Here is a 23,928-nt window from a genome sequence, read left to right as displayed (position 1 = left end):
ACTTACATCATTGCTGCATCAATGAATTCAATGTATAAGACAATGATTAACATAATGGTGAACTTTATCACTTAAGTACACCAAAATTTGTAGTGTAAAAATTACATGTAAATCTATTTGTTTCAACTTTTAAATGGCTGCACATAATTATAAAATTTCATTGATAAATGCACACAGTTTTTATTCCCTAATACTTCAATTTCATCAAATTCTATATAACACAGAGGTAATGAATCTGATCAAATTTGTGGAGTATTTTCTCAAGGACTAATTCTTACAGTTAATAAGTTTAAGATTTGATGTTTGTGACCATGTTAATAACAAAATTGTATTAAAAGAAAATGAATACACGATGATAGATTATTTCTTTCTTAATAAATTTTGATTCAACAAAATAATAACCACTGTGTACATTCGAAAAATATTATTTAGTAGTTCATGCATTGATCAAAGTTGTAAATGTTTGAGACTCAACTATTTAATACAGAAATACATTATAAAGATTTGAAACAGTTATTGTTTTCCCTAAAATAAACTTTTGTAACATACTTATTGTATATTGTTCTTTTAAGGCCAGTATTAAAATTTCAACTTGATAAATTGTATCTGATAAAACTTAATGTTCATTGCAGTGTTATTCGTTGACTACTTCTTAGATTATCATTTCCAACCCAAGTTATAAAGAATACATTTAAAATCACACTATGTATATAATCATAACATATGAAAACATGTTCTTCAGAAATTATTTGTATTATACCATAAAAGAGATCCTCATTCAAAAGTTCATTAAATTTCATACATAATGACTAATATCGGTGCAAAATTTTATGTTAAATGATGAATCAAATTAAATTAACACCTTCATAATGGCGTGGTAAGGTCATAAATATAAATTATATCGTTCTTAAATCATCATTCCTTCGCGTTAATGTATAAACATACACTAATACGATTGCTTAATAAAGCAATCGAGGCAGTCGAGATATATACACCTTTGAAATTCATTTTCTTATTACATTTTTCTATTATCTCATTTATGTATGAGGTATAAAAATTTCTGACGAGTGTGTTGTTATTTTTTTCTAAATTTTAATAAATAGAAGAAAGGCAAAATTATGTAAGAAGTATGAAAGTACATGATTACTGTAATCAGAAAATGTTTCTTAACTCTAGAAGAGGTGTATATACCATTTTAGATAAAATCTTGATTATGCATATTTAAATGTACAACTTATAATTACTTACGTAAAAATCGATGCGGCTCTTCATTCGGCTAAAATTAACTTTATTGCCATAATCCTGCATAGTTACCATAAAGATTTACAGGAAGTGGTCCACCAGCTGTAAATAACCGCGTCCCGGATCCGTCGTAGCAATGAGTATATATAGCAGGTGTATACTTCACATTTTGGAATCCATCGATGTACTCTTCATCTGGAAACTGGTATCATCGTAAAAATAAATATCACATTCTTCTAAAAAATAAATCAATTTAAATTTCAATCGAATAATGTGTTAAAACGTACCACGTATCCCTTTGAAGCTTTGAGTACTACAGTTCTGTTAGAATTAATCGAAGACTCCAGATACTTTTGCGCTCTAACGTCGTAAAACATTAACATTCCTAAACCAGTTCCAATAGTCAGAACAGAACCTTGAAAGCTAGCCGATCGGATACCACAACCGCTATATCTGTACAAAAAGATACGGACACCTAGCATGTTTGGAAAAGATCATATAATTTAAAAGATTTCGATAGCAGTACGATTATTACATACCGTGAAGGTATTTTTTTAATTGGCTGCAGAGTTCTTGCATCAAGAAGTAAAGTATAAGAACGACATCCTACTGCATAAACACCATCATCTTGTACAGCAAGACAAACATTTTCTTGACAGGCTGGTAGTTTTCTAGATATTTTTTGTCTGAAAGTCTCAGCAGACCATATGTGTATAAAACTATTCAAAGTAAGAGCAGCAATTTCTTTATATGTCCTATTAAAAGCAAGTGCTCGTACTTTTTGCGCTGATCTACATTCCTTGACGCACACGGGCCGAATCAACCTAGAAAAAAGAAAGAAGAAGAAATGAAATGACAGAGTTACAGACCGTTCTTGTTAGATGCACTTTATATTATGCAACCTATGTGTTGGCACATCTGCTTTATCAGGGGCTTCTGCAAGGTCACTGTCTATATGCCATAAAGCCATTTTGGTATCCCTAGCACCAGAAACTAAAAATTCATCATCTAACCAACACATATCAAAGACCCAGTCTCTATGACCTTCTTCTCCTACACAAACTGGATCAAGAGTAGGTAACCTATATATCGCAATTTCGGTACTATTTCTTGCTCCAGTTGATAAAAGAGTTCTGTAATATATAAATTGATGAAAAACAACACAATAATGTAAGAAATTTCAAGCGGTACCAATTTCTTCATTTACATACCTAGAAGGATTTATTTGAACAGAATGTATACCACATTGCTGATCCGGTACAACACTACCTCCTGAATTAATTTGTCTTCCATGCAGAGATGGTATTTGATCTAATTTCTGTGTTGCTACATCATAAACCATCAATTTGTTGCATTTCGTTCCAAATACTACTTGTCTATCGCTTAACCATTGAGAACAAAAAACTTTATTCATATTATTTAAGCTAACCGAATATTCTTTATATAAATCATGAGTTAATATATGTCGAAATCCATATTCTTGATTAATTTTTCGAACTTCTCTTGTATTTGTTTCTCTAGCACGCACATAATCCACAAAATTAAAAGAAGTTTTTAGGTACTGTACTCCTTCACATATGGAGTCTGCTTCATCGTCGCTCGATTCGTAACAGACAAAATCTTCGGGCTTATCCGGTTTCCGATTTCTTTCTAATCTTAAGGCTGCTCTGTAACAGAAACATGAGTTTTTAAATAAATCAAGTTATATAAAATATATCTATTTAAATTGTTTACAACTTACCTTTTAGCGTGACGCTCTTCTAAACGATTGCCAGTAGCACAAGGAGGACGCGTACCATATACAGGTATTCTTTGCGTTTCAGCCATTTTACCGAGATTTTTAAGTATATAAATTATGATGTGTTAGAATAATGAAATGTTGTTGTACATCAAATTGTTTTAATAATTTATTACGATTTATCTTGTCTATATAATGTTTAAAATTATTCTTGGCAACATAGCCTCAAAAATATGATATTAAATATCATTAATTATTATATTTAATTAAATTCTCCTATTTAGATGGAACATGAATACATGATCTTATTATAATCAGAGCTATGTTTTACTTGTTTGACTTCCAAAAAGGATCTGATAAATTTAAAACATTTGTTGATGTTCATGCATTAATGTGGCCATTATAATGAACAATAAAAATCTCTCAAATGATGTTTAAAAGTCAATTAATCCAAAATTGTTAACGGAATTCCAATCTTCTCGGGCGAAATATTTATAAACGTGGTTGGTATGCAGTGAAATAACAAGAAACTATCTTGGCAGCAATTCTTCTTTGGCTGGAACAGAATCAAATTTAAGTTTTTTAAATATTTGTTCTTAAGAAAATAAATAAGATCTTTTGATTTTCGAAAATGTTATGAGTATACATTTTATATATTCGTGTCTTTATAATTATTTACGAAATATAACAAACCTTAGTAGGACGACAATTGCCGAAACTACTGTGCTGCCTGAGCGAAACAATTTTTTAGATGAAATCTTTTCTTTATCACATGCACAACTTCATAATTACATAACTCGTATGCACTTACAGATAATCATACGAATATCAAGGTTTTGTATCAAAATTATACAAAGAAATACAAAAGAATATCAGGAAATTCATGATAAGTAAAGAGACCTTCGAAGCACTAACGATAAGCAACTAACCATCGCCATATTGAAACGAACAGTAAAACCACATAAAATTCAACAAAGCAAACTGAAATTTTCTAAACATGTCGCTCTCTATTCGTGTAAGATATTTTGAGAAGTATCTGTATCTAAAAATCATAAAGAATAAACTAATTCTTGAACAATTAGGAAAGTTAAAGGGAGCAACTTCCATCAATTGTCAACAGAAGAAGTTTACCCCCTCTACTAAATTTTATTATAGTTGACATTTTAAAAGAAATGGCATCCTTCAAAAAGATAAATACTAAGGTGTTCGCAAGATCGGGGCCTGAATTAACCCCAGATAATATATATTGGAAAAAATATACTGTGAGTATGTTGTAACAACAACAGTAATCAAAATTTATTTATAATTTTGGTGTATCAACTAATTTATGATATGCACGTGTATTGACCTTAACCTAACAAATTATGGTTAAATTATGAAATTAAGATTAATGAAAATATATGTAATTTTTTATTACAGCCTCCTGTTTTGGTTAAGGAATTTGGACCAATTGATTATATTGATTTTTCACCCGTGGAACCACATTATTTTGCTGTCACTTGTTCAGTAAGGGTGCAGATGTATAATCCCATTACAAAACTAGTCACAAAAAATCTTAGCAGATTTAAGGAAGCTGCTTATGGTGGTTCCTTTCGTGCTGATGGAAAACTGCTGTGTGCTGGTGGAGAAGAAGCAGTAATTAAAGTGTTTGATGTCAATACAAAAAGTCTTCTTAGACTTTTTTCCGGGCACAAAGCTGCTGTACATAGAACCTTCTTTACTGCAGATAATCTTCACATCGCTTCATTTTCTGATGATAAGACTACAGCATTATGGGATATACCCACTGAAAAACAAATTGTATCCTTTAATGAACATTCAGATTATGTCAGAGCTGGTGCAGTTAGTCCTATTTCCATGGATATATTATTATCTGGGGGCTATGATAAAAATATATACATGTATGATACAAGAACAAATAAAAAAATTCTTAATGTGAGCCATGAAGCTCCTGTTGAAAGTTTATTGTTTCTACCATCTGGTGGAATATTTTTGTCAGCAGGTATAATGTTTTAAATTATATATATTCTTGTGAAATAATGTTTTATATCTAAATTTGCATATATTTATTAAAGGTGGAACTGAAATTAGAGTGTGGGATGCACTTGCTGGTGGTAGGCTACTTGCAAAAATCTCCCAGCATCATAAAACTGTAACCTGTTTAAAAATAGCTTCAAATGGTCACAGAATTTTATCTGGTTCTCTAGATAGACATGTAAAAATTTATGATTCTGGAACATATAAAACTGTTCATTCCTTGGATTACCCCAACTCGGTTCTTAGCATAGGAATTAGTGTAAGAACAAATCCTTATTTTAAATTTCTAATAGTATTTTTGATAGATATTAAATGTAATTTGTAATTGCAGCCAAATGATGAAACTATAGTAGCTGGTATGGTTGATGGTTTAATTTCTGTCAGAAGAAGGGAAGAAGATGTACAAAATGAAAAGCCGCAAAGAAAAAGAGTATCGTATAAGCGTTCCGGAAAAAATGTACATACACCGCAAATAGATGTTGTTGTACAAGAGGAAATGAAAGAAATCATGTCTAAACACGATGCCTGTTTAAGAAAATTTCAATATTCTAAAGCTTTAGATTGTGTAATGATGAGTTATGTAATAAATAAAGCACCACACGTTACCGTTGCTCTGATGCAGGAACTTATTAGAAGACAGGGTTTAAAACAGGCACTTGGCGGTAGAGATGGCAAGAGTCTTGTAAATATTCTGAAATTTTTGAATAAACATATAGGAAGCGTTCGATTTGGAAGAGTGTTATTACACGTTGCTAATGTGCTAATGGGTAAGTGGCTAATTCTTTCCTTTTATCGTTAAAAATTATATTAATAATTTAATCATTATTTAATAGATATCTACGAAGACCATCTAGACGAACTTGCCGCAGAACCACGAAAAATGTTTACTATTTTAGCAGCCAAATTAGAAGAAGAAGAAAGTTTAATATTAGCATTATCAGAATTACAAGGAAAATTGCATATGATACTATCAGCTGCAGAAATCGTACCTGTTACATCAACGAAAGATAATCAAACTCTAGAACCTTCAAGTGCTGCTCAAAAAAATCTAATTTTAAGTATAGCATGAACGTAATACATCGCATTGTTTCATACGTGTATCATAGGAAAGTCTTGTACATATTTTTCATACATATTTTAATAAAACCCAAATATCGGATGACACGTATTCTACAATTTTTGAAATGGTAAGATACTTAAAGATGATTATGAATGTTCTAAGTATAATCGACCAGAGAATCTAAATGACTGATGAATATTATTTATGTTTGTACAAATAACTTATTAAGGTATGTAAAAATCAAATTCAACTTATTCCCATACATTAGAATATATAATCATATATTAGTTTATTTCACGAAGTTTCCTTTTTAAGACTTTTTTGCCAGGCAGCAGAGGATGGTTTAACAGGCATTACCCATCCAATTGGAATTGGTGATGCATCACTATCTGAACTTATATACTTATCCCAAGCAGTTCTAAACATAAAATGATATTATTATAAACTTGTATAATATTTTAAACTAAAAACTAGTCAATACCGATATCATCTTTATCTTACCTTACAGCAATAAAATTAGGTAAATCGGTATTATATTGATCAGATGTTATCTTTCTTCCAAACAATACTTTTTCCCATTCATCAAAAACATTTTTCTTCTGTTTCTCAATTCTATTTTCATTATCAGTCTTTAACATTAACTTTAAACCCTGTTCTTCTATAGAATACTCGCGATCGAGTGCTGACCATTGAGTTGATAATTTTGCTGTACATAAAAGGTATTTGTAAGTTTAATTTTTAAAATAGTTATTAAAAATAAACATTATAATAATACCAATAATGTTATTAAATGCTTCATCAGCTGCTGAAGATAAATGTTCTCCTCTTGCTCTGGCGATATTAGCTTTAATATTTCTCAAATTTTGTAATTCTTGTAACAATCCAAGATATTTCCGTGCATCATTTCGTTTTCCTCGAACATCAAATAGAATCATATCGGCATCTTTTCGCAAATTTTCCTCCTGTTTTTCTTTTTCTATGACAGCTTGTTTTTTTCGAATCCACAAATCAATTTGAGCATGCATCCTTTCTCTATTTTCCATCCTCATTAATTTTTCATTCTTCCATTTCTCTCTTTTAACCTTTTCTCTTAATCTTTTCTTCTTACGTTTTTCTAAATCTTTATTTAATTGACTCAGAAAATTTGGATCTGTAATAGGCTTTAACAGTTCAACAATTTCTTCTTTTGCCGCATTACAGACGTTCATTTTCTCCTGCCATTCCTCTTCTGTCAAATTTTGATTATTTTTAAGTTCTGAACAAATTGTTTTTAACTTTTCATTTAATTTGTATACCGATGCCATAACATTTTTGGTTTCTGCAATTTTAGACTTTTTACATTTGCTTCTCTGGTCATCTATATTATTACTTTGACCAACTTCTGCAAGAAACTTTTCAATTTCTTGTTTATCAGCTTGTCTTTTTTCTATATTAATTAGTGATGTAGGATCTTCATTAACATTTTCAAAAGTTTTACCCATTGGATAAACATAATTTTGATACATATTCATATTGTAACTTGTATTATAAATAGGTTGTTGGTTCATTTGGTTATATACATTATAGGATGGGTCCTTACAACTTTGTGCAGGACCCTTTAAGAAACTTTGATCATTAAACATAATTATTAAAAATTAACACCTAATTTGGAAAAATATAAAATACCCTAATACTATTTACTTTCTTAACGCATTAAATGATTATTTTAATTTGTTTACAAATTATATGTTAGCTGAAAATATAATTCTTTCATAACTTATCGCAGTATCTTCATAGAATTATTAGACTTAGTTTCTTAACACATCTCCATAATTTCTCCTTCTTTAGGAAGTTGAGCCTCTGCTTCTTTCAGTATTTTCTCAGCTTCGATATAATCTTCGATCTCTTTTAAATCTTGTTCTGTATCCAAAATCTTTTTAAGTTCCTCAAATGCTTTCCCAAGACGTCTTTGACAATCTGGCACCATCATAAGAGATTCTTGAAGTACTTCTTCTTGTTTCTTTATATCATAGTCATCCTTGTCTGTAACAAATATAAAATATTAAAAGTAGTTATCTTTAACAAAGGTGAAATGCAAATTTTAAACTATTTTAATTAATGCATTTTGTACACCAATCATTGCAACGTATGTTTTTTGAATGTTTAAACATTTCGACGATTAAAATAAATGAAAAACATACGGAAGCATTTAAACAAATAACACAGCTATTGAAAGGATTTAATTGGCTAGAGAGTTTTTTTCAATATATTTTTCAATATATTCTCACCCTGTTCCTTTAATTTTTGTACCCTTTCACGTTGCTGTGCTGCTTCTTTCTCATAAGTGACTTTTTCTTTTGCGAGACGTTTCACTACTCCAGTCTTAATTTTTAGAGTTCTTATACGAGGATCAGACATTGTTTTAACTTAAATATTTTACCTCGAATGTTGGAAACGAAGTAGACAGTGATTAAGAAAAATTTTTCCTTATAAGGTAAGACGAATGGCTAGAAATGAAATCAAGAGGAACTACGTTTTTTATAGGTTATACCGATTTATAGCCGGAGACTTGTACCCCGTTAAGTATTAAGTGAAGTTCTTATGATAGAACAAGACAATTATCGAAAATGTCGATAACTTTAATCGATCATTTATGGTATACCAAATTATTTTTGCGTTTTAAATTGTATTACAAATTTTATGCTAAAAATGGTACAAAATTTCTATTACATCGAATATGTTCGCGGTTATTACTCCTTACGATGAACGATGTTCTTGATAATACTTATGCATATTTATTAATACAACAGGTGACTCTTTATTTTATAAAGTTTTAACTTAAGATCTGGACAATTGTTACTATAACAATTAGCAAAACTTCTTATATTTTAATATTTACATAAGAATAATAATATGTTAGTTATTGATTTATATTCATGAACCCATTACAGAGAGGTGGTACAGATAATCTTAATTCTAAAGAAATAATGATGAGCCTATTTGTATTTATATTTACTACCATTTTTTTTTGTAATATAAGGTGTATTTAAGTTTTATTTCTTATCAACGTAGGTCAAAGTTAATAATTTCGCGCCATTTAATTTCGAACGTTCGAGACTTGCAGGAAACTTCAAATGGTATCGCAGTCATATCCCCCACACTTCCGCAGAAAAACGCTACATCGTGTCTGCATTGAAAGGTGCAGTAAGAGAAACAGAAGGGTTAATTGTGTATTAGTTTATACTTGATTCTCCGAGACATGTAACGAACAATAGTGACGGGATTACAATGCAAGACGACATTTTTCCGGCTGCAGAGAAAATCCTTTCCGACATCGAAAATGTGGTGAAGAAGAATCCGTCACTGTGAGTGTTTTTCTTAGATACATTACGAGGGCGGAGTCTTTAAAAATATCTGTGAAATGTGCCTTTTAACTCTTAAGTTTGATGCATTAATATATACTATAGACATTATAACGTTATAATCAGTGCGTTTTAATTTTCATGAGATTAAATTATAAACATCATTTTTATACGTTTCAATCAAACACGAGTATGTATGATGGTTCGTATAAGGTTTGCACAGTAAATACAGTGTCAGTAATGTTGGTATCTGATATCTAACGATAGGAAACTGGCGCCATCGTGATTATTATATTTTAATGTTTATGATTGTATATTTCTATATATGCATTAATATTATTATTAATATTATTATTCGAACTATCTGTCCTATGTCATAGAAATAACTAGTGAAAATTTCATAATATTATAAAAATATTATATATATATATTAGTCTCTTATTTTTCTTTGTATTTCCTGAAAGATTTTTATTCTGATTTGTGATTTATTATTTAATATTTAAAACGAGCCAATGACAGTGTTATGAAAAATGATACCAGGTATCTATAGTCTAATTTTTTCATTCAGTAGCAGTAATTGAAAAAAATTGAAGTTAGCGTTGTTCACGTGTAATTTCAGGAAAAGTTTCGAAATAGTCCCCGCGGAGGATAATGAAAACAAATCGCCGGTGTTCCACCAGGAAGACTACCTCGGTCTAGCGTCCTGGTGCGTGCAACCACTTTACTGCTACGCTTACCGTCGCCTCTTCGAACTTCGCCAGAATAAGCACAGACGAGAGGAGCCTAGTACAGTTGCAAGATGGTTGCTGGGAGCTTTGTTATTAAATCCAGACGTTACAACGTTCTGGAACATGCGACGAGAGTTAGTAAGGGGACACAAGTTGGAAGCAACCGAGGAATTCTCGTTTTCACGATTAGTGCTTTACCATAAGCCGAAATGCTTCGAGGCGTTCGCCTACCGACGGTGGTTACTGTCCTATGTATTGAACTCTAAGGACACCCGTTACGATCCTGAACCAACGGAATCGCCGTTGTGCACGGAATTGGACATAGCGGCAACGTGCGCTGACCGATACGCGAGTAATTATCACGCATGGAGTCATAGGCGTCACATAATGACCCTACGCGAATCACGGGCATTCACTTATCCGACGCTCGAAACCGAATGGAAGAATTCTCTTGCTTGGTGTCAACGACACGTGTCGGATTACAGCGGACTCTCCTATCGACAGTTCTTGCTGAGGAAGTACATGTTCGAGTTGAAAGAACCATCGAAAGAACTGTTTAGAAAGTGTCCCGACGCCGGTGAACAATGTACAGAGGAACTGTTTGATTACATTAAATCAAACATCGGTGACACGGAGGAAGCTGATAAACTGCAAAGGCTGTTCTCTACGACCAACGCGGAATTCCGAACGACTTCCATGAGAATGGAACAACAATCGTATTTCCGCGCTTTGTCTTACTGGGTGGAAGAATGTCGCGTGAACGACAACAGTATTTCCATGTACCACGGTCACGAGTCTCTCTGGTGTCACCGTAGGTTCCTCGGTTATCTTTTAACGCGCTTCATAGAATCCTATGGGAAGCATCGTTCTTCCTGTAGGGACGCGAACGAGGTCAAGAGCGAATCTATTGATAAATCAATCGAAACGAAGGATGTCGAAAAGATGGTGGTTACGATAGACGACGATGTAACTTTGTACCACGATTTTCTCGTCCAAGCTTTCCGTGCCTCGACCGAGAGAATCGGTAACGTTGCGACGAAACGAGATCAACACGAAAAGATGCTCGTAGAGAGATTTTTGAAATTTCTGAAAAGCATCGGGTTCGAGATTAGGTCGTGATTTTATTAGCCACGAACGAAATTATACCTTTCCGGTAAAAACAGATAAAAAGAAAGGAAAAAAAATGGTATGTAATCTTATAAATAATATAATATAGTATCAGAGGAATAACGCAATAATTGTCATTCTGTATTCCAGGCAGATGTTATTCCTAGGCGTGTATCTACTACCCATGAATTGTATCTCTCATTAGTGCTCTCTCGTGTGACCCATTCGCACGGCGAACCCTCTGTGCATAAATGATAGCGCCGTTTCAATACGTAAGATTTAATCAGTAATGTAGATCAGATGGAATGAGTATCAATATTTATTTTTGAGACGTTTATGGTGCATCGTATGAAGGTAAACCTCAAATAAACCGGACACGAGATCGTGTCGTAATAATCAAAGGGAAAGAACACGAAATCGGTCAGCGTTTGATTTTTCTAAATGCTGTCCAACCTTATTCAGGAGAATATTATTATAATTGCGTGATACAAAAGAAAAAAAAGTGTCTTTTGAGGCTATAGGGAAGTATTATAGCGAGACAAACGTGTATAGCAGTATGTTGATAAAAGTTCGAAGAAAAGAAAGATGTTAGTTTTGTAATCGTATGTTTTTAGTCACCTTAGAATAGCGAGGGCCTGCGCGCAGGCCATTTTACATCATCAGGCCAGTTGTTTTCACGCGACTAGGTACATATGCGACATTGGCCACGTTGTCCTTCTTTGGCACGACAATCTGACCAAAAATAAACTTTTAGAATTTTGACTGAACTATTCAGTCTACCGGGAATGGTTGCTGAGCGCGTGCGATCGTCAGGATTTTCGGCCACCAACTTCTATAACTTCCGTTTCATTGTTACATGTTAATAAAGTTCAGTGAATCCTGTCAACAGCTTATTCTTTTGTACACATAACATTATGATCCATGTTAAAATAGTTTTTGTCATTCAATAACCTCCATCTTTAGAATGATTTTTGATTCGCTTTCGCAGGATGAAGGTACATTAAAAAATATTAATTATGTGTCTTAATGTTTCTGTCGATGGCTTTTAGTTTTAGAGATATTAAGCTTTGAACTATCAGAAAGTTTGTACATAACTTTGCGTTCGATGACGTAATGATACAGTTTATATTTTCGCGTCATTTTTCATTTTATTCTATTTCTTATAAACTGTGAGAAAATTCTATTTGTATCATATTTATTTTATCCCACTATTTTAAAAAATGTATAATTATCTAACGTACTTATAGAGGCAGCTTAATTTACCTAAAATACAATAAATTATGTGCGTACATACCTTCGCAGATTATTATTTCTCGCGTGTGGTGGTTAATAGATCGATAATCGCAGAGGCTGTCATCGACTATGTGATCAATCGATAACGTAGTTTTCGAGAACGCGGCAACGTGCATACTGTGCGGGGTAAAACGAGACTCGTGAAAAGTTTGGTTATTGTTTTAGACGCGGTTCTATTAACGATTTACTCTTAATATATTATTCGAAAGTCGCACGTGACTATTCTCTAATACGTCTATTGGTCGATTGATTCGATTGTGCGACGACGAGGCGGTCGATAGGCATCCTCAGAAATTCCGCTAGTGAGGTACGTTAAAGAAGCAACGTTCAACGCGTAGTGGCGGGTCGGACAAGTATTTTTTTTTCTATTCATTCAAAAATCAAGCATTCCTCGAAAGTGAGGTTCAATGGCGTCTGAAACTAGCCCCGCTATTCAAGATAATCTTCAAGATTTTTCGAAACAAAACAAGACGCAGGTCCTGCAAAATACAGGTGAGACAATTTTTATTTTCTAACCGTCACGCTTTCGATGTATTAGACAAAATTCATTCCTTTGTTTATTCAATCAGTTAGAACATTTGCGTTGAATTTTAATGAAATAAAATTCAATTGTTCCTATTTGCAAAGTTCCCATTATTTATTTTGATTATTTTCAGGTTTTTGTTTATTTTTGATATGGACATAAAAATTGATACGTAACGAACTATGGCCGAGTGATTGCAAAAAGTTCACGTTACGAGGTTAAAATTGATAATCTGAAATTCGTGGGTGAACTGTACAAAATGATACTGATCTTCATTCGGGGATTCCCGCTATTTTTGAAAACACGTGGTTTGAAACAAAAGCCTTGAAACGAGGACTTTTATATTATCGTGGGAAAGAAAATTATTTTTCTTCAGCTACTGGACATCCGTCCAGGCAAAAATCAGCCGCAACGATAGAAAATTATTGAACCTTGACCTATTGCCCAATTAACCCCTCCCTTTCACCTCCTGATCCTTTATTCATTGACCCGACGGCGAATGTAATAGACTTCAAAGCGACATCACGCTCCATTTATTCCCAGGAATGCGTGAATTTTAGTTGAATAATAATCGAAGCTCGTCAAAGTGGTAAAAATCCTTTAAGAGGATTGACGTAGCGCGATCGAGAGCTATGGAGTGTTTGTAAGAAATATTTTATTTAAATGAACATTACCTAGCCAAAGGTACTTATAGCCCAGAAGCATGGGACACCCTGTATGAATGGAGGATAGAGAATCGATATAGAACACCGTCGTTGTTGAACGAACTTTAACCTCAGTTTGATTGGCATCTACAGTTGGTCACAGAATTATTCGCTCACCGTTTAAAACAGAATACTTCGTTTAAAATTGGACCAAATTACTTGAGATTTCTCGAGAAGCTATACAAATTAATTTACCAATTTCAATTAGTTGTAACTTCTAATTGACCGATCTTAATGAAATTTTCAGCAAACACGTAACATACTTAAATTGACAAATGTCATATTTTAAATTTTCGTTACAGGTTCAGATAAGAAAGTTAAAAAATTTCCTTTTACTATTTCTTTCCCAATTTCGGAAAATTTTATTTTTTTAAAACAACGAAGGCAAATAACTTAGTAAATTAATTTGTATACCTTCCCGAGAAACCTCAAGTCATTTGGTCCAATTTTAAACGAGGTATTCTGTTTTAAACGATGCGCGAATAATTTTTTGACCCACTGTATATTACTATAGCACGCTCTAAACAGGAACTAATTTATTAGGTTGTTGCATATTAAATGGGCGATTTCGAGACATCAAAGGTTTAAATATTCCAAAGGTGACCACGCAAATCTGTAATTAATGATCTTAATACAAATTGATTGAAACATAGTTGCACTATTTTTCAGCTAAATACAAAGCAGTTTGGATTATTTCGTGCTAGGCAATGATTCGACGATAATTCCGCTTAATTCGTTGTTGGCATGCTGAATTGTAAATAGAGAGCAAGAGTCCTTCAGTGTCTCGCTTTAAATATCGCGATGAATTGCGTTCGTGCACGAGTAAACAAGACATCCCATGAAAGATTTAGGGAAACCGGTTGGGTATCATTGAGGAACACGATCGACGAAGCTGAATCGTCTCTGCGTAGGATATATCTTCTTGTCACGGAATAACTGTGAACTTGCGACCTTCTGACCAGAACGGACGCGCACACACGCACGCATGATCACTTAATACTAATTGAGACCGAAATAACGAGCACACGGATAAAATGGTACTCCGACGTGCTATCGGTCAAACTCAGAAGATATTACGGTTATCGCTGCTCTTTTCCATCTCGCGAACATGCCTCACGGATGCTCGTTTTCATTCCCGACTCTTGCGAATTCCATGCAGCTACCTCATCGTGGAATTCCCTGGCAAACAACCAGGGAATCGTTCTGACTCAACTAGGATCCTCAAATATGCATCGGCGTAATTTGGATTTTTATCTGGAATAGGACAGGTTCGTTGTCTTTAAATAACAGTGTCAAGAGTCTAATATCGGTAAAAGTAAATAAATAGCAGTACAAAATTTCAGGAAATACCTTTGACCAGCTTTTCCATGCAAACGTCCCACTGTGCGTCGCCAGGTTAACGGAGCAAGGATCTTCAATTCGATTCTTTCAAAAGTAAGAAATCGTGGAAACGTTTATTTTGTAAGCTTCGCGACGGTTTATAGCCGTCACCGGTACCTGAGTAAGCAGGGACGCTGCAACATTGTGTAGTTTCCCTTCCATTACCTTATATTTGTTGCAGGTGTTCGCGTAAATGCGGTATTCCTCGGAAGGATGCGCGGTCTATTGCCAAAATCTGTACGTGATCGCCTTTGTGCATACCTGAGAGAGCGTCGAGGTTTAGTCTTTAGTCAGAGGCACTCGAGGTCGTGTCTGGTCTACTGGCGAGGTGCCCTCCGATTCTTCAAACGGAAAACGGGAAATACCGTAACGCGTCATCCGGTTTCAGACGAATCGTACTGTTTCACCCGAGAACACGTCATGTTCTTTGTAAATATTCTATAGACAAACGCTTTCTCTTTTTGATTATCGATCAGTGAAAAGGTCACTTTTTTAATGGCGCTAAGAATTTATCAGATACAAGGTAAGCTGGCCCGATATACACGAACCGTCCGCGCGGTGAACTTTATTACGAAAGCGAATGTCTTCTTTAATGCGCTCACGTAACTCAGAAACCGAAGAAATAGTATACTAATGCTAAGGTTGACATGATGCAAGAGGGCTTTTTAAACGAATTAAAACGCCGTTCGAGGGGAACAGGCGTGAAATCGCGTCTTCGTTAAATTGTTTCCTCAACATCAGTCGCTACCCATTCAACGGCATCTTCCTTTCGCGCTGTTTCTTGTCATTTCCGATCGCTTCGTGTCTGTTTTATTACATCACTCGTTTACGTTCTGGTATATTCGTCGCACGCTTTTCCGTCATGTCGACGCGAGGATTCTCAGGTGATTCAATATTACGATACTTCCAAAGTTCGCGTATCCAAGATTAACCGCAATTAAATATTGTACTGTGACGTGTTACACGTGTTTAACACTCCGATTGATTAACACTTGTGTCTCGCTTTTATTACAACTCTCGTTTTTAATTTTGATTTTTAAGGATAGGGTAATAAAAGCTTGTTTTGAAAATTTTCCAGAAATAGAACAATGTTTCTTTTTCTATTAAATAAAATCAGCTTTAAAATATGACAAAACTAATGCATAAATATATTAATATATAAAAAGTGTTTGATTAGAGGTAGGCATCCTTCGAGGGGATGGTAGCTGGAATGATTTTGAACAACTTTTCCTTTTACCAAAATGCTAATTAATGCTTAGTTTTTGAATTATTAATGAAAAACAAGGACCAATGAGTGCGCGCATAGTGCGCATGCGCCGACCCTGGAGTGTAGGCTATGAACCGACGCGCCGAGTAGTTTGTTCGCGACCACGGTCGAGCGCGCTTCTCGTAGCTGTCACTCGTACCCACGTTCTATCCCACGCTCTGATTGGTCGATGTCTTTCAATTAATTATTCAAAAATTATACCCTAATAAGCATTTTGGTAATCATCCCAACTACCACCTCCTTAAATAATGTTCATCCCTAGCCAAACATTCTGTATAATGGTACGATTATTTCGAAATGTAACAACAAATTAATTAATATTACTTCCAAAAAATACATATCCTTTATTCTCCATCAAAAAATAATTTAGGATGAAATATACACATATTAACCGCGACTACTGTGAATTCATTTCAGACAGTGAATTAGGATCGTCCTTTCGTCGAGCCAGTTCCTTAAGGATATCAAAGTCATCGAATTCGAGCAACGCCGATCGTAATCGATTACACGTGTCATCTTACGATGGTAAGACATCTCCATCCGCTTCATGGTCGTCCGAAAAATCGAATGCTACGTCAGTCCGGCCCGCCAGGCATTCCGCACCTGCGATCGACGCACCTGCGCCGGAATATCTCGCCAGAAATCTTCTGCAACTTGGCTGCCCGGCTGTGTCAATGCCCACGTAAGTCAATCTGATTTATCACGTATGCATTCGTTACGAATCATCGGATCCTTTCGGACGTACTCGGTGTAAGGGACGTCTATCGCCGCGGACGTGTCGTCGATGTTTTCTCAGTCAGAATTCGGAGCACCGCGCACATCGTTTCAGGATGCTGGCCATCGCGTGACGCAGTTGGGTGTGTTATCATCGTTATGCAAGGATCCGTCTTACATATCAAGTGAATTGTTACAAAATCCTAAGTAGCTAGAATAGTGTGAAAAGTTGTAATCGTAGGAAATTAGTGATACTCTGAAAGCGTTACAATTTTAATGCAATTTGTCGAAACGATAGGGCTTGGAGTATCGTAACTGGTACATGGTATTCGGTGCGAACAGATAGAAGATTGTTTACGCATATATTTGGCTGAAGGTTAAACATAAGTAATTCCAGTACCTCAAGCCCTCTCGTTATGTCTCTAACTCGACATTTGGGAACCTCTCTAAGTGATACAGTTTCCCTGTCCAAAATTTCTAATCGTCCTATCGAGTTGTTATCATCGTAAATTTCTATCTGGCGCAATGCTCCAGAAAGATTAGAAAGCGGTGGTGAAACGTCGATCTCGTTACACGTCCTACTTGACACGGTGGACATTTTTCTCGCCCCGGGATCCACGAGCATCTCGTTACGCCACTGTGTCAGTTCCTAGCGCTTGCTATATACCGGTAGTACCTTAATGAGGAAGTTATTTTTATTTGGTCGGCCCGTGTGGCAATTAAATGTCCACTGTAAATATATAGTTGTCGCGAGAATGCGCACGTGTATCGTTCTGTTTCGCTCGTACTAAAGTATACGTGATGCGACAGAACTAGAGGACGCGATTCGTTTAGTCCCGGGAAACAACATTCGCGATCAGCTGACCGGCACTGCTCTCCCTCTCTCTATTGGCCGTCTTCCTGGGTGCAGCGATGCGATCTTTCCCGGTTCATTAGTGTGAAATAACGTGTACACGTGTACACAGACACCCGTCCAACGTTCGTGCACTCGTACACAAGTCGGCCACATGTATATAGCTATACGTGCCCAGCAACGTGGTATTCGGTCAATAGCTGGCAGACTGGCGCAGACGCGCCGAAACAGCTGAGTGTGCGTTCACGTACATCCCATAGTGATGTACCATTGGTGTACATCCGCGAAAGTGTCGTCGAGTATCGAAGAGCCCCACGAGCGTGGAACTGCACCACGATCCACGCACCGCATTGCCGTATTTTTCGTAGCAAGCATTCGTGGGACACGCTTTCGCCACGTTGTCCGATATCTGACGCACGCACGAGCCGTTCCTTCCGGTTGGATCCGTGCCGTTCAAACCGCAACGAGATGAAGGATACCGATTCGCTTTAGAAGATCATCGAGAGGATCCCTAACAGACAACTGGATACATCGATCTTCGGCAAGAGAATTCAAGAAAAAAAATAAATATAAAAACAGAAGAGTTAAGAATTGGATTCATCTTCCGGATAGTTCTCCGGAGAAATGATGCTGCAACCGTATTGACCGAGTGAACAACCGAGGTGTCCTCAGATTCTAACGGAGGATTGTCAGGGCCCTTTTTATTGTATACGATGAATATATAGAAAGAGTTTGAAAGTAATTAAATCTGTGGATCGTGGGAGAAGATCTGTTTCGAGTCGTTTTTTTGCATGTGACAGTGTAGCAATAACGTGGGACAGTGGCGCCCCTCTATTGGACTGCTAGCTACGACAACACTCATCGCAGGTGTGATTTTGTTTAAACTAGTTGAATATTAAATTGTGTAATCGAGCATAGTTGGATACTTCCATATATTTGTCTGTTGCGTATCTTGTAATTTGAAAAAAAAAAAAAAAATTTCTCCTAAACTGTGACTATTTCATCCCCGTCTTAATATATTTAATAACATATTGTTGAAGCGTTCGAATTTTATGCAGGTTAATTAATAAATGACAAAGGTCGTTTCTTAACTGAAATTCAAATTAAAGGCTGATCAAGTATCTTTGTTGAATAAATTCTTGGAAAATGAATTCATAACGAAACAATGTATCGTTCTAAGAATAACTAAGTAAGTGTTTTCCTGTTACGCGATTTAATATCTGGAAATGAATGTTTGTTTCAGACCTCGTGGAGGAGTAGGATCCGAGCCTCCGCAGAGTAGCGACAGCGATGAATACCCGACGACACATAGCCATCATCAACAGCAAGCAGGTCATGGTCATGGGCAGGGATATGGTCAAGGACAGGTGGATGTTTACAACTTGCCCAAAGTCCAGGTGTCGGGACCGCCTAGCAACGATGAATCCTCTTCCATCATCAATGGGTAAGTCTCAATGTCTTTCTTTACCTTCTATTTCCGGCGATGATCGTGCGTTGTTTATCATTAGTAGTCCGCGGGTGTTTATGCAAATATAAATACAGGGTGTTTTAGTAATCATGATATAAGTGGGATCAGGTTGATTCATCTTGAGAAAATAAATTGAAAGCATGTACACGTGTAGAATATAGTTGAAGCTGTAAAATAATTTATTTAGGACGTTATACATTAACCCTTTAACTGCAGGTGTGATTTATAAAGCACATACTAAAATTATAGCCAGAAGCGGGTGTGGTATATAAACACCATGTTAATCTTTGCTATCAAATAGCGACTGTGGCTTATATACATACCACTAAAATAAAAATAAAATAAATACAATTAAAAAGAATCTTTTATTATAGAATATCACTTTAGTAATATCATTTAAAATTAGAGCGATCGGCTGTGCTAAAAGTACCTACAGTTAAAGGGTTAATAGGGATACAGGCAGAGTTAAAACGTGTCTTCCTGGTTCTCGTTGCAGAAAAATCAGAATGAGCTTATTAATTTACTCTCGTGGGAAAAAATGGAGAAATTCCAAACTGTTCTCGTTAAACGATACTTGCGCGTACACCGTTACACTTCGATGAATCAATTTTCCCATTAGTAAATAAGCTCTCACGATTGGTCACTTATTTTTAGTTCAACTTTTATACAACCAAGGTTGTGGCATCTGTTCTTCTAAAAATACTTTGTTCGGATATTCCTTTTTATTCGATGTATCGATTTTTTGCCACAGCTTTGATGATCATTAATTTATTAACACCGGAACAATCTAATCTGTCAGAACGACGAATTACAAATTTACTTGTTAATTATCGTTGAAGTGTTAATGGATACTTGAATAGCTCATGATCTGATTATCTAGTAATTATCTTTTCAATTCTGAACGCATGGAAAGTCGAGTTAAATTAATCGTATAATCGGTGGGTAATTAAAAATTTTTATTTATCGTTCAATTAATTGCCTCGGAACGATTCCCTTAAAAAATTCCTAGAACCGTGTCAGCGTGTTATAAATTGGTTTGAAATACTTCCACTTCCGTAGACTGTAATTTCATAGAACGCTGACGGATGCATTATTGGAAAATAACAGTTGAACGACTGTTTTACGAGCTTTTTGTTCCTATTATATATTTCAATTTTCACTTTTTTTTTTCGAAGTCAGCGGTCACTAAACTACGACCCTCCAAAGATTTTCATCTGGCCCCTGAATTTTATTTATAAATATTTTATATAAGAAATATTAATATTAATTTTGTTACAAAATTGCTCTATTATGATTTGGTACATTTTAATAGATATTTTCCATTATAAATTCCAATTTACACACGCAATGTAAATTAATGTTCTAATAGGATTTCAATAAGAATATTTTTCGTCCAGCCCCCGTGTTTTTAAAAATTTCAATCCGGCCCGTTTCTCAAAAAATTTGATTAAGTAAAACCATTAAATTCCAAGTTGCTACAAAAAAAGGAAACTGGAAGTCATGGATTAATTGATGCAAGTTGAAATCCTTCCTTTGTATGAGGTAACCTGGACACAGGAAGTTGAATCGATATTAAGTAATCCTGGTTTCCGGAATAACCAGCTCGAAGGGTTAATCGTGAATCCCTTATCTCGTGCTTAACCCTAATCAGCCAACGTTCATGGCAGAACGATATATTTCCACGACAGCGTGGTGTGTGCGTTTCCATCTAGCGATACAGAATTTTCCAGTAGATCGCGTGCGACAAACAGTTTTAATTGCTATTGATTATTGCAATTTCGCAATGCGGTCGTCGATAAAAAGAATCCAAGAGAGCGACAGAGGTTTCTGTATGCACGATACGCACGCACGCGTCATCTCCGCACACGATTATCTATTTTTCAAAGATCTTTTTATCTAACCGCGTCGAATCGCGTTCTAAATTCGTTCGACATTGACTCGGAGGATTTAACTTCGAAGCTAGAGAGTCTCTTCAATCAGAGAACTCACGCGTTTTTATCGATCGCGTAAGAGTCTACCCTGCGAACGAAAGGGAGAAAAGATTTTTGAAAGCCACGAAACGAGAGTCAGCCGCTGAATACGCGACAAAGCCGAGAGGGAAACGCAAACGAAGTCGTTACAGATCAGGTTTTGTGCGAACGTTCAGTTCCTGTCGAGTAGACACCAGTCTGCTCGGAAATTATGCTCTTTATTGAAGGTATTCACCCGACCACGTTTCAACTAGCACGCGTGTTCCCGGCCACACGTGCACGAGCAGAAAGGTGTAAATAGAACGTGATTGCCTGGTTACGCTACTGGGAATCTTTTTTCTGTCGTTGACGATCGAATCGCAATGGAAGAAATTTATTATATCTTCTTAGAGTACTTGCATTTTCACGTGCCAGTAAATCGAGTCTACTTTTATTACCTTTTTTTACTGTTTTATTGAGGAATAAATCTGAGATAAATGGAGGAAAAGAACTGCCAATCAAGAAATTGGCATGGCTAATTTTCAAATGGTCACATGAATTTCTCATAAATCACCACAGCATGAGTTGCCATAATACATAAAATTTCTCCATTTAAGGTATCGTATAGAACTGATCGTTTGCCAAGTTACATGGAAGATTACTTTATTAATGGTCATTCGAATTTCATGAAAAACAGATGAACCTAGATAAATGTAATTGGGACGAGAATCTTGACTCTCGTGACAGTGATCCGTTGCCACTCTTTCACGGAATTACACTTTAAGGTTTCCCGATGTAAGCTTTTGATATTAAGGTTAATCTCCCTGATCCAGTTTTTAACCTGTGCCATAGTTATTGCACTTTTAGATGGCATAGATCGTCTATCGTTATCGCTCTGATTCGCGAACGAATCGTGTTCTTTAATGAATTTACAGCAAGAGATACATCGTTGCGAAATCGTTCGAGTATATTTGACGAGATACAAGTAGGACACGATTATTAGTTTGTACATATTATATTTGTTTGCTTCTTGATCGACGATAAGAGTTTCGTAGATTTCAAGCCTCTTTGACTCTCGTATGATAAGGCTGGGTCAATCGTGGCCTTACGTAACGATGGTACATTCATTAGAAATGGACTCTTGAATTTTGTTATGGAATGTATACTTTCATATCTACAGGGTGTCCCAGCACCCTAGTATTCTATATGATAAAACAAATCGAAAATAAAGAAAAAAATTTTTTCATTTCAGACTGTTCTTGAGATCAGTTTTGAATATTCAGTTAAGTATAGATAAGAGTCATATGTCACTTATAAGTAGTACTAATATCAGTATCACAATTAGTAGCACAATGGGCAGCATTTTCAACAATTTTTGCATTAATAAAGTAAGTTAGTAACTAAATTACATGTCTTATTTTCATTTAAATCTACTTTAAATCCATAGGTAGAAATAAGTAATACAGCACATCATGTTGATACTAATGATATTAGTACTACTTATAAGTGACACATGACTTCTATCGAGATCCATTCATCTAAATCATAGTTAAATGAAAAAATTTTTTTCTTTATTTTTAATTTGTTTCTTCATGTAGAATCCCCCCCTCCTCGGTCGTACTACCTATGCTGGGACACCCTGTATATAGAATTGCAGGAAGCATATGACAAATATGTATTATCTTACGTAACTTATGTTTTGCCTGCCATTTCTCGCTGAAATTAAAAGGAAAGCCTTTGTACATACAAAATGATAACAGTCTTGATATCATTGCACTGTAAACAATTCGTCTTTTCTGATATCTAAATATCACCTTTGAGTTTAATTGGGTAGATCAATCCAAACCCGAAAGATGACGATTTTCAGCGCAATTTTATCTTCGGTATAAAATACCATCCCGATCGATATATCGTATCTCTACCTAGAAAATTTTCCAGCAGAAAGGATTCGATCGTTTAAAATACCACGGACTGGTAGTCGCTTCCTAACGGTCGACGTTTTTCCTTAGTTCGGATCGATGGAAATATGATAGGAAGCCAATTCCACGTGACGTAAATCCATGTCGGTTGTCATACGAGGCTTCCGTTGCTTCCAGTTGTCCGTCGGATTAATTGCAAACCCTTTCCTGGTGGTCAAGTCTCTCGTCTTCTTGCTTTTAATTCTCGGCTAGACTTTCGTAACACGTACCCTCGTGGATCAGCCTCGGGCCATTATGACGTTCTGCCCGTCTTTTGCCACGTGTGTGCGATGGACGTGTTTCCATACGACCGATGGGACTTCATTTACCAGACGAGACGATGGAAGAAAGAGGGTGGCAATTGAGACAACAACGAGTGCCTTCGAAGGCCGGAATTTTCTTAAAGAGACTCGTTATCCGGGAAATATTGACGCGGATAACGAGCTGTATTCTAAAACGTCGCAGTTTTTCCACCCCTTTTCGCGATCTCCTCTGTTCCCACCTAGGGGAAGCTTAAGTCCATCGATTTTACCAACGAAACGTTTCTCTCCAATTAAGGGTTCCTT

At 35.6% G+C, this 23,928-nt stretch overlaps 5 protein-coding genes across 14 annotated transcripts in view; 3 read left to right on the top strand and 2 right to left on the bottom strand.

Moving 5' to 3' along the window:
* Window positions 1–1,288: 1,288 nt before the first annotated feature.
* On the bottom strand, window positions 1,289–7,748 carry DCAF12 (DDB1 and CUL4 associated factor 12-like protein). Of its 2 annotated transcripts, XM_034320735.2 has the most exons (8): window positions 3,792–3,932; window positions 3,674–3,710; window positions 2,984–3,536; window positions 2,454–2,909; window positions 2,145–2,375; window positions 1,782–2,066; window positions 1,530–1,695; window positions 1,289–1,444 (listed from the first exon to the last, which is right to left on the bottom strand). In XM_034320735.2, exons 3-8 carry the CDS (start codon window positions 3,067–3,069, stop codon window positions 1,289–1,291), a joined length of 1,380 nt encoding a protein of 459 aa, XP_034176626.1. In that variant the 5' UTR covers window positions 3,070–3,536; window positions 3,674–3,710; window positions 3,792–3,932. The 2 variants fall into 2 exon arrangements, 1 of the variants encoding a protein (XP_034176626.1); XR_013063230.1 differs by lacking the exons at window positions 1,289–1,444; window positions 1,530–1,695; window positions 1,782–2,066; window positions 2,145–2,375; window positions 2,454–2,909 and adding exons at window positions 6,579–6,783; window positions 6,853–7,748 and having other exon boundaries at window positions 3,350–3,536; window positions 3,674–6,495.
* On the top strand, window positions 4,106–6,086 carry LOC117602547 (U3 small nucleolar RNA-associated protein 15 homolog). The gene is made up of 5 exons (XM_034320734.2): window positions 4,106–4,242; window positions 4,400–4,982; window positions 5,056–5,276; window positions 5,349–5,784; window positions 5,851–6,086. The coding sequence occupies exons 1-5, from the start codon at window positions 4,153–4,155 to the stop codon at window positions 6,084–6,086; spliced, it is 1,566 nt and encodes a 521-aa protein (XP_034176625.1). The 5' UTR covers window positions 4,106–4,152.
* A 124-nt stretch (window positions 7,749–7,872) lies between the features above and the next one.
* LOC117602556 (Tubulin binding cofactor A) lies at window positions 7,873–8,481 on the bottom strand. Its single transcript, XM_034320748.2, has 2 exons — window positions 8,345–8,481; window positions 7,873–8,099 (listed from the first exon to the last, which is right to left on the bottom strand). The coding sequence occupies exons 1-2, from the start codon at window positions 8,472–8,474 to the stop codon at window positions 7,873–7,875; spliced, it is 357 nt and encodes a 118-aa protein (XP_034176639.2). The 5' UTR covers window positions 8,475–8,481.
* temp (protein prenyltransferase alpha subunit repeat-containing protein tempura) lies at window positions 8,411–12,434 on the top strand. Of its 5 annotated transcripts, XR_004580971.2 has the most exons (4): window positions 8,412–8,550; window positions 9,181–9,421; window positions 10,038–11,332; window positions 11,404–12,434. XR_004580971.2 is itself a non-coding variant. In XM_034320741.2 (3 exons), exons 2-3 carry the CDS (start codon window positions 9,345–9,347, stop codon window positions 11,263–11,265), a joined length of 1,305 nt encoding a protein of 434 aa, XP_034176632.1. In that variant the 5' UTR covers window positions 8,411–8,550; window positions 9,173–9,344; the 3' UTR covers window positions 11,266–12,434. The 5 variants fall into 5 exon arrangements, 4 of the variants coding, with proteins under 4 accessions (XP_034176632.1, XP_034176631.1, XP_034176633.1 ...); XM_034320741.2 differs by having other exon boundaries at window positions 8,411–8,550; window positions 9,173–9,421; window positions 10,038–12,434; XM_034320740.2 differs by having other exon boundaries at window positions 10,038–12,434.
* A 134-nt stretch (window positions 12,435–12,568) lies between these two features.
* LOC117602546 (uncharacterized) overlaps window positions 12,569–23,928 on the top strand; it is a 38,284-nt gene continuing 26,924 nt past the window's right edge. Inside the window, exons 1-5 of one of the 5 annotated variants that reach the window (XM_034320731.2) lie at window positions 14,086–15,041; window positions 15,117–15,207; window positions 15,335–15,676; window positions 16,838–17,102; window positions 19,231–19,431. In XM_034320731.2, the coding sequence (XP_034176622.1) occupies window positions 15,649–15,676; window positions 16,838–17,102; window positions 19,231–19,431 (494 nt within the window). In that variant the 5' untranslated portion in view covers window positions 14,086–15,041; window positions 15,117–15,207; window positions 15,335–15,648. Of the gene's footprint in view, window positions 13,039–14,084; window positions 15,042–15,116; window positions 15,208–15,334; window positions 17,103–17,161; window positions 17,320–19,230; window positions 19,432–23,928 lie in introns of those variants that run through there. The other 4 variants (XM_034320732.2, XM_076691465.1, XM_034320730.2 and 1 more) reach the window with 4 other exon arrangements.

Source organism: Osmia lignaria, chromosome 13 (genome assembly GCF_051020975.1).
Source record: "Osmia lignaria lignaria isolate PbOS001 chromosome 13, iyOsmLign1, whole genome shotgun sequence".
In the NCBI taxonomy this organism is placed as follows: domain Eukaryota; kingdom Metazoa; phylum Arthropoda; class Insecta; order Hymenoptera; family Megachilidae; genus Osmia; species Osmia lignaria.
This window is presented reverse-complemented; position numbering and strand designations above follow the sequence as displayed.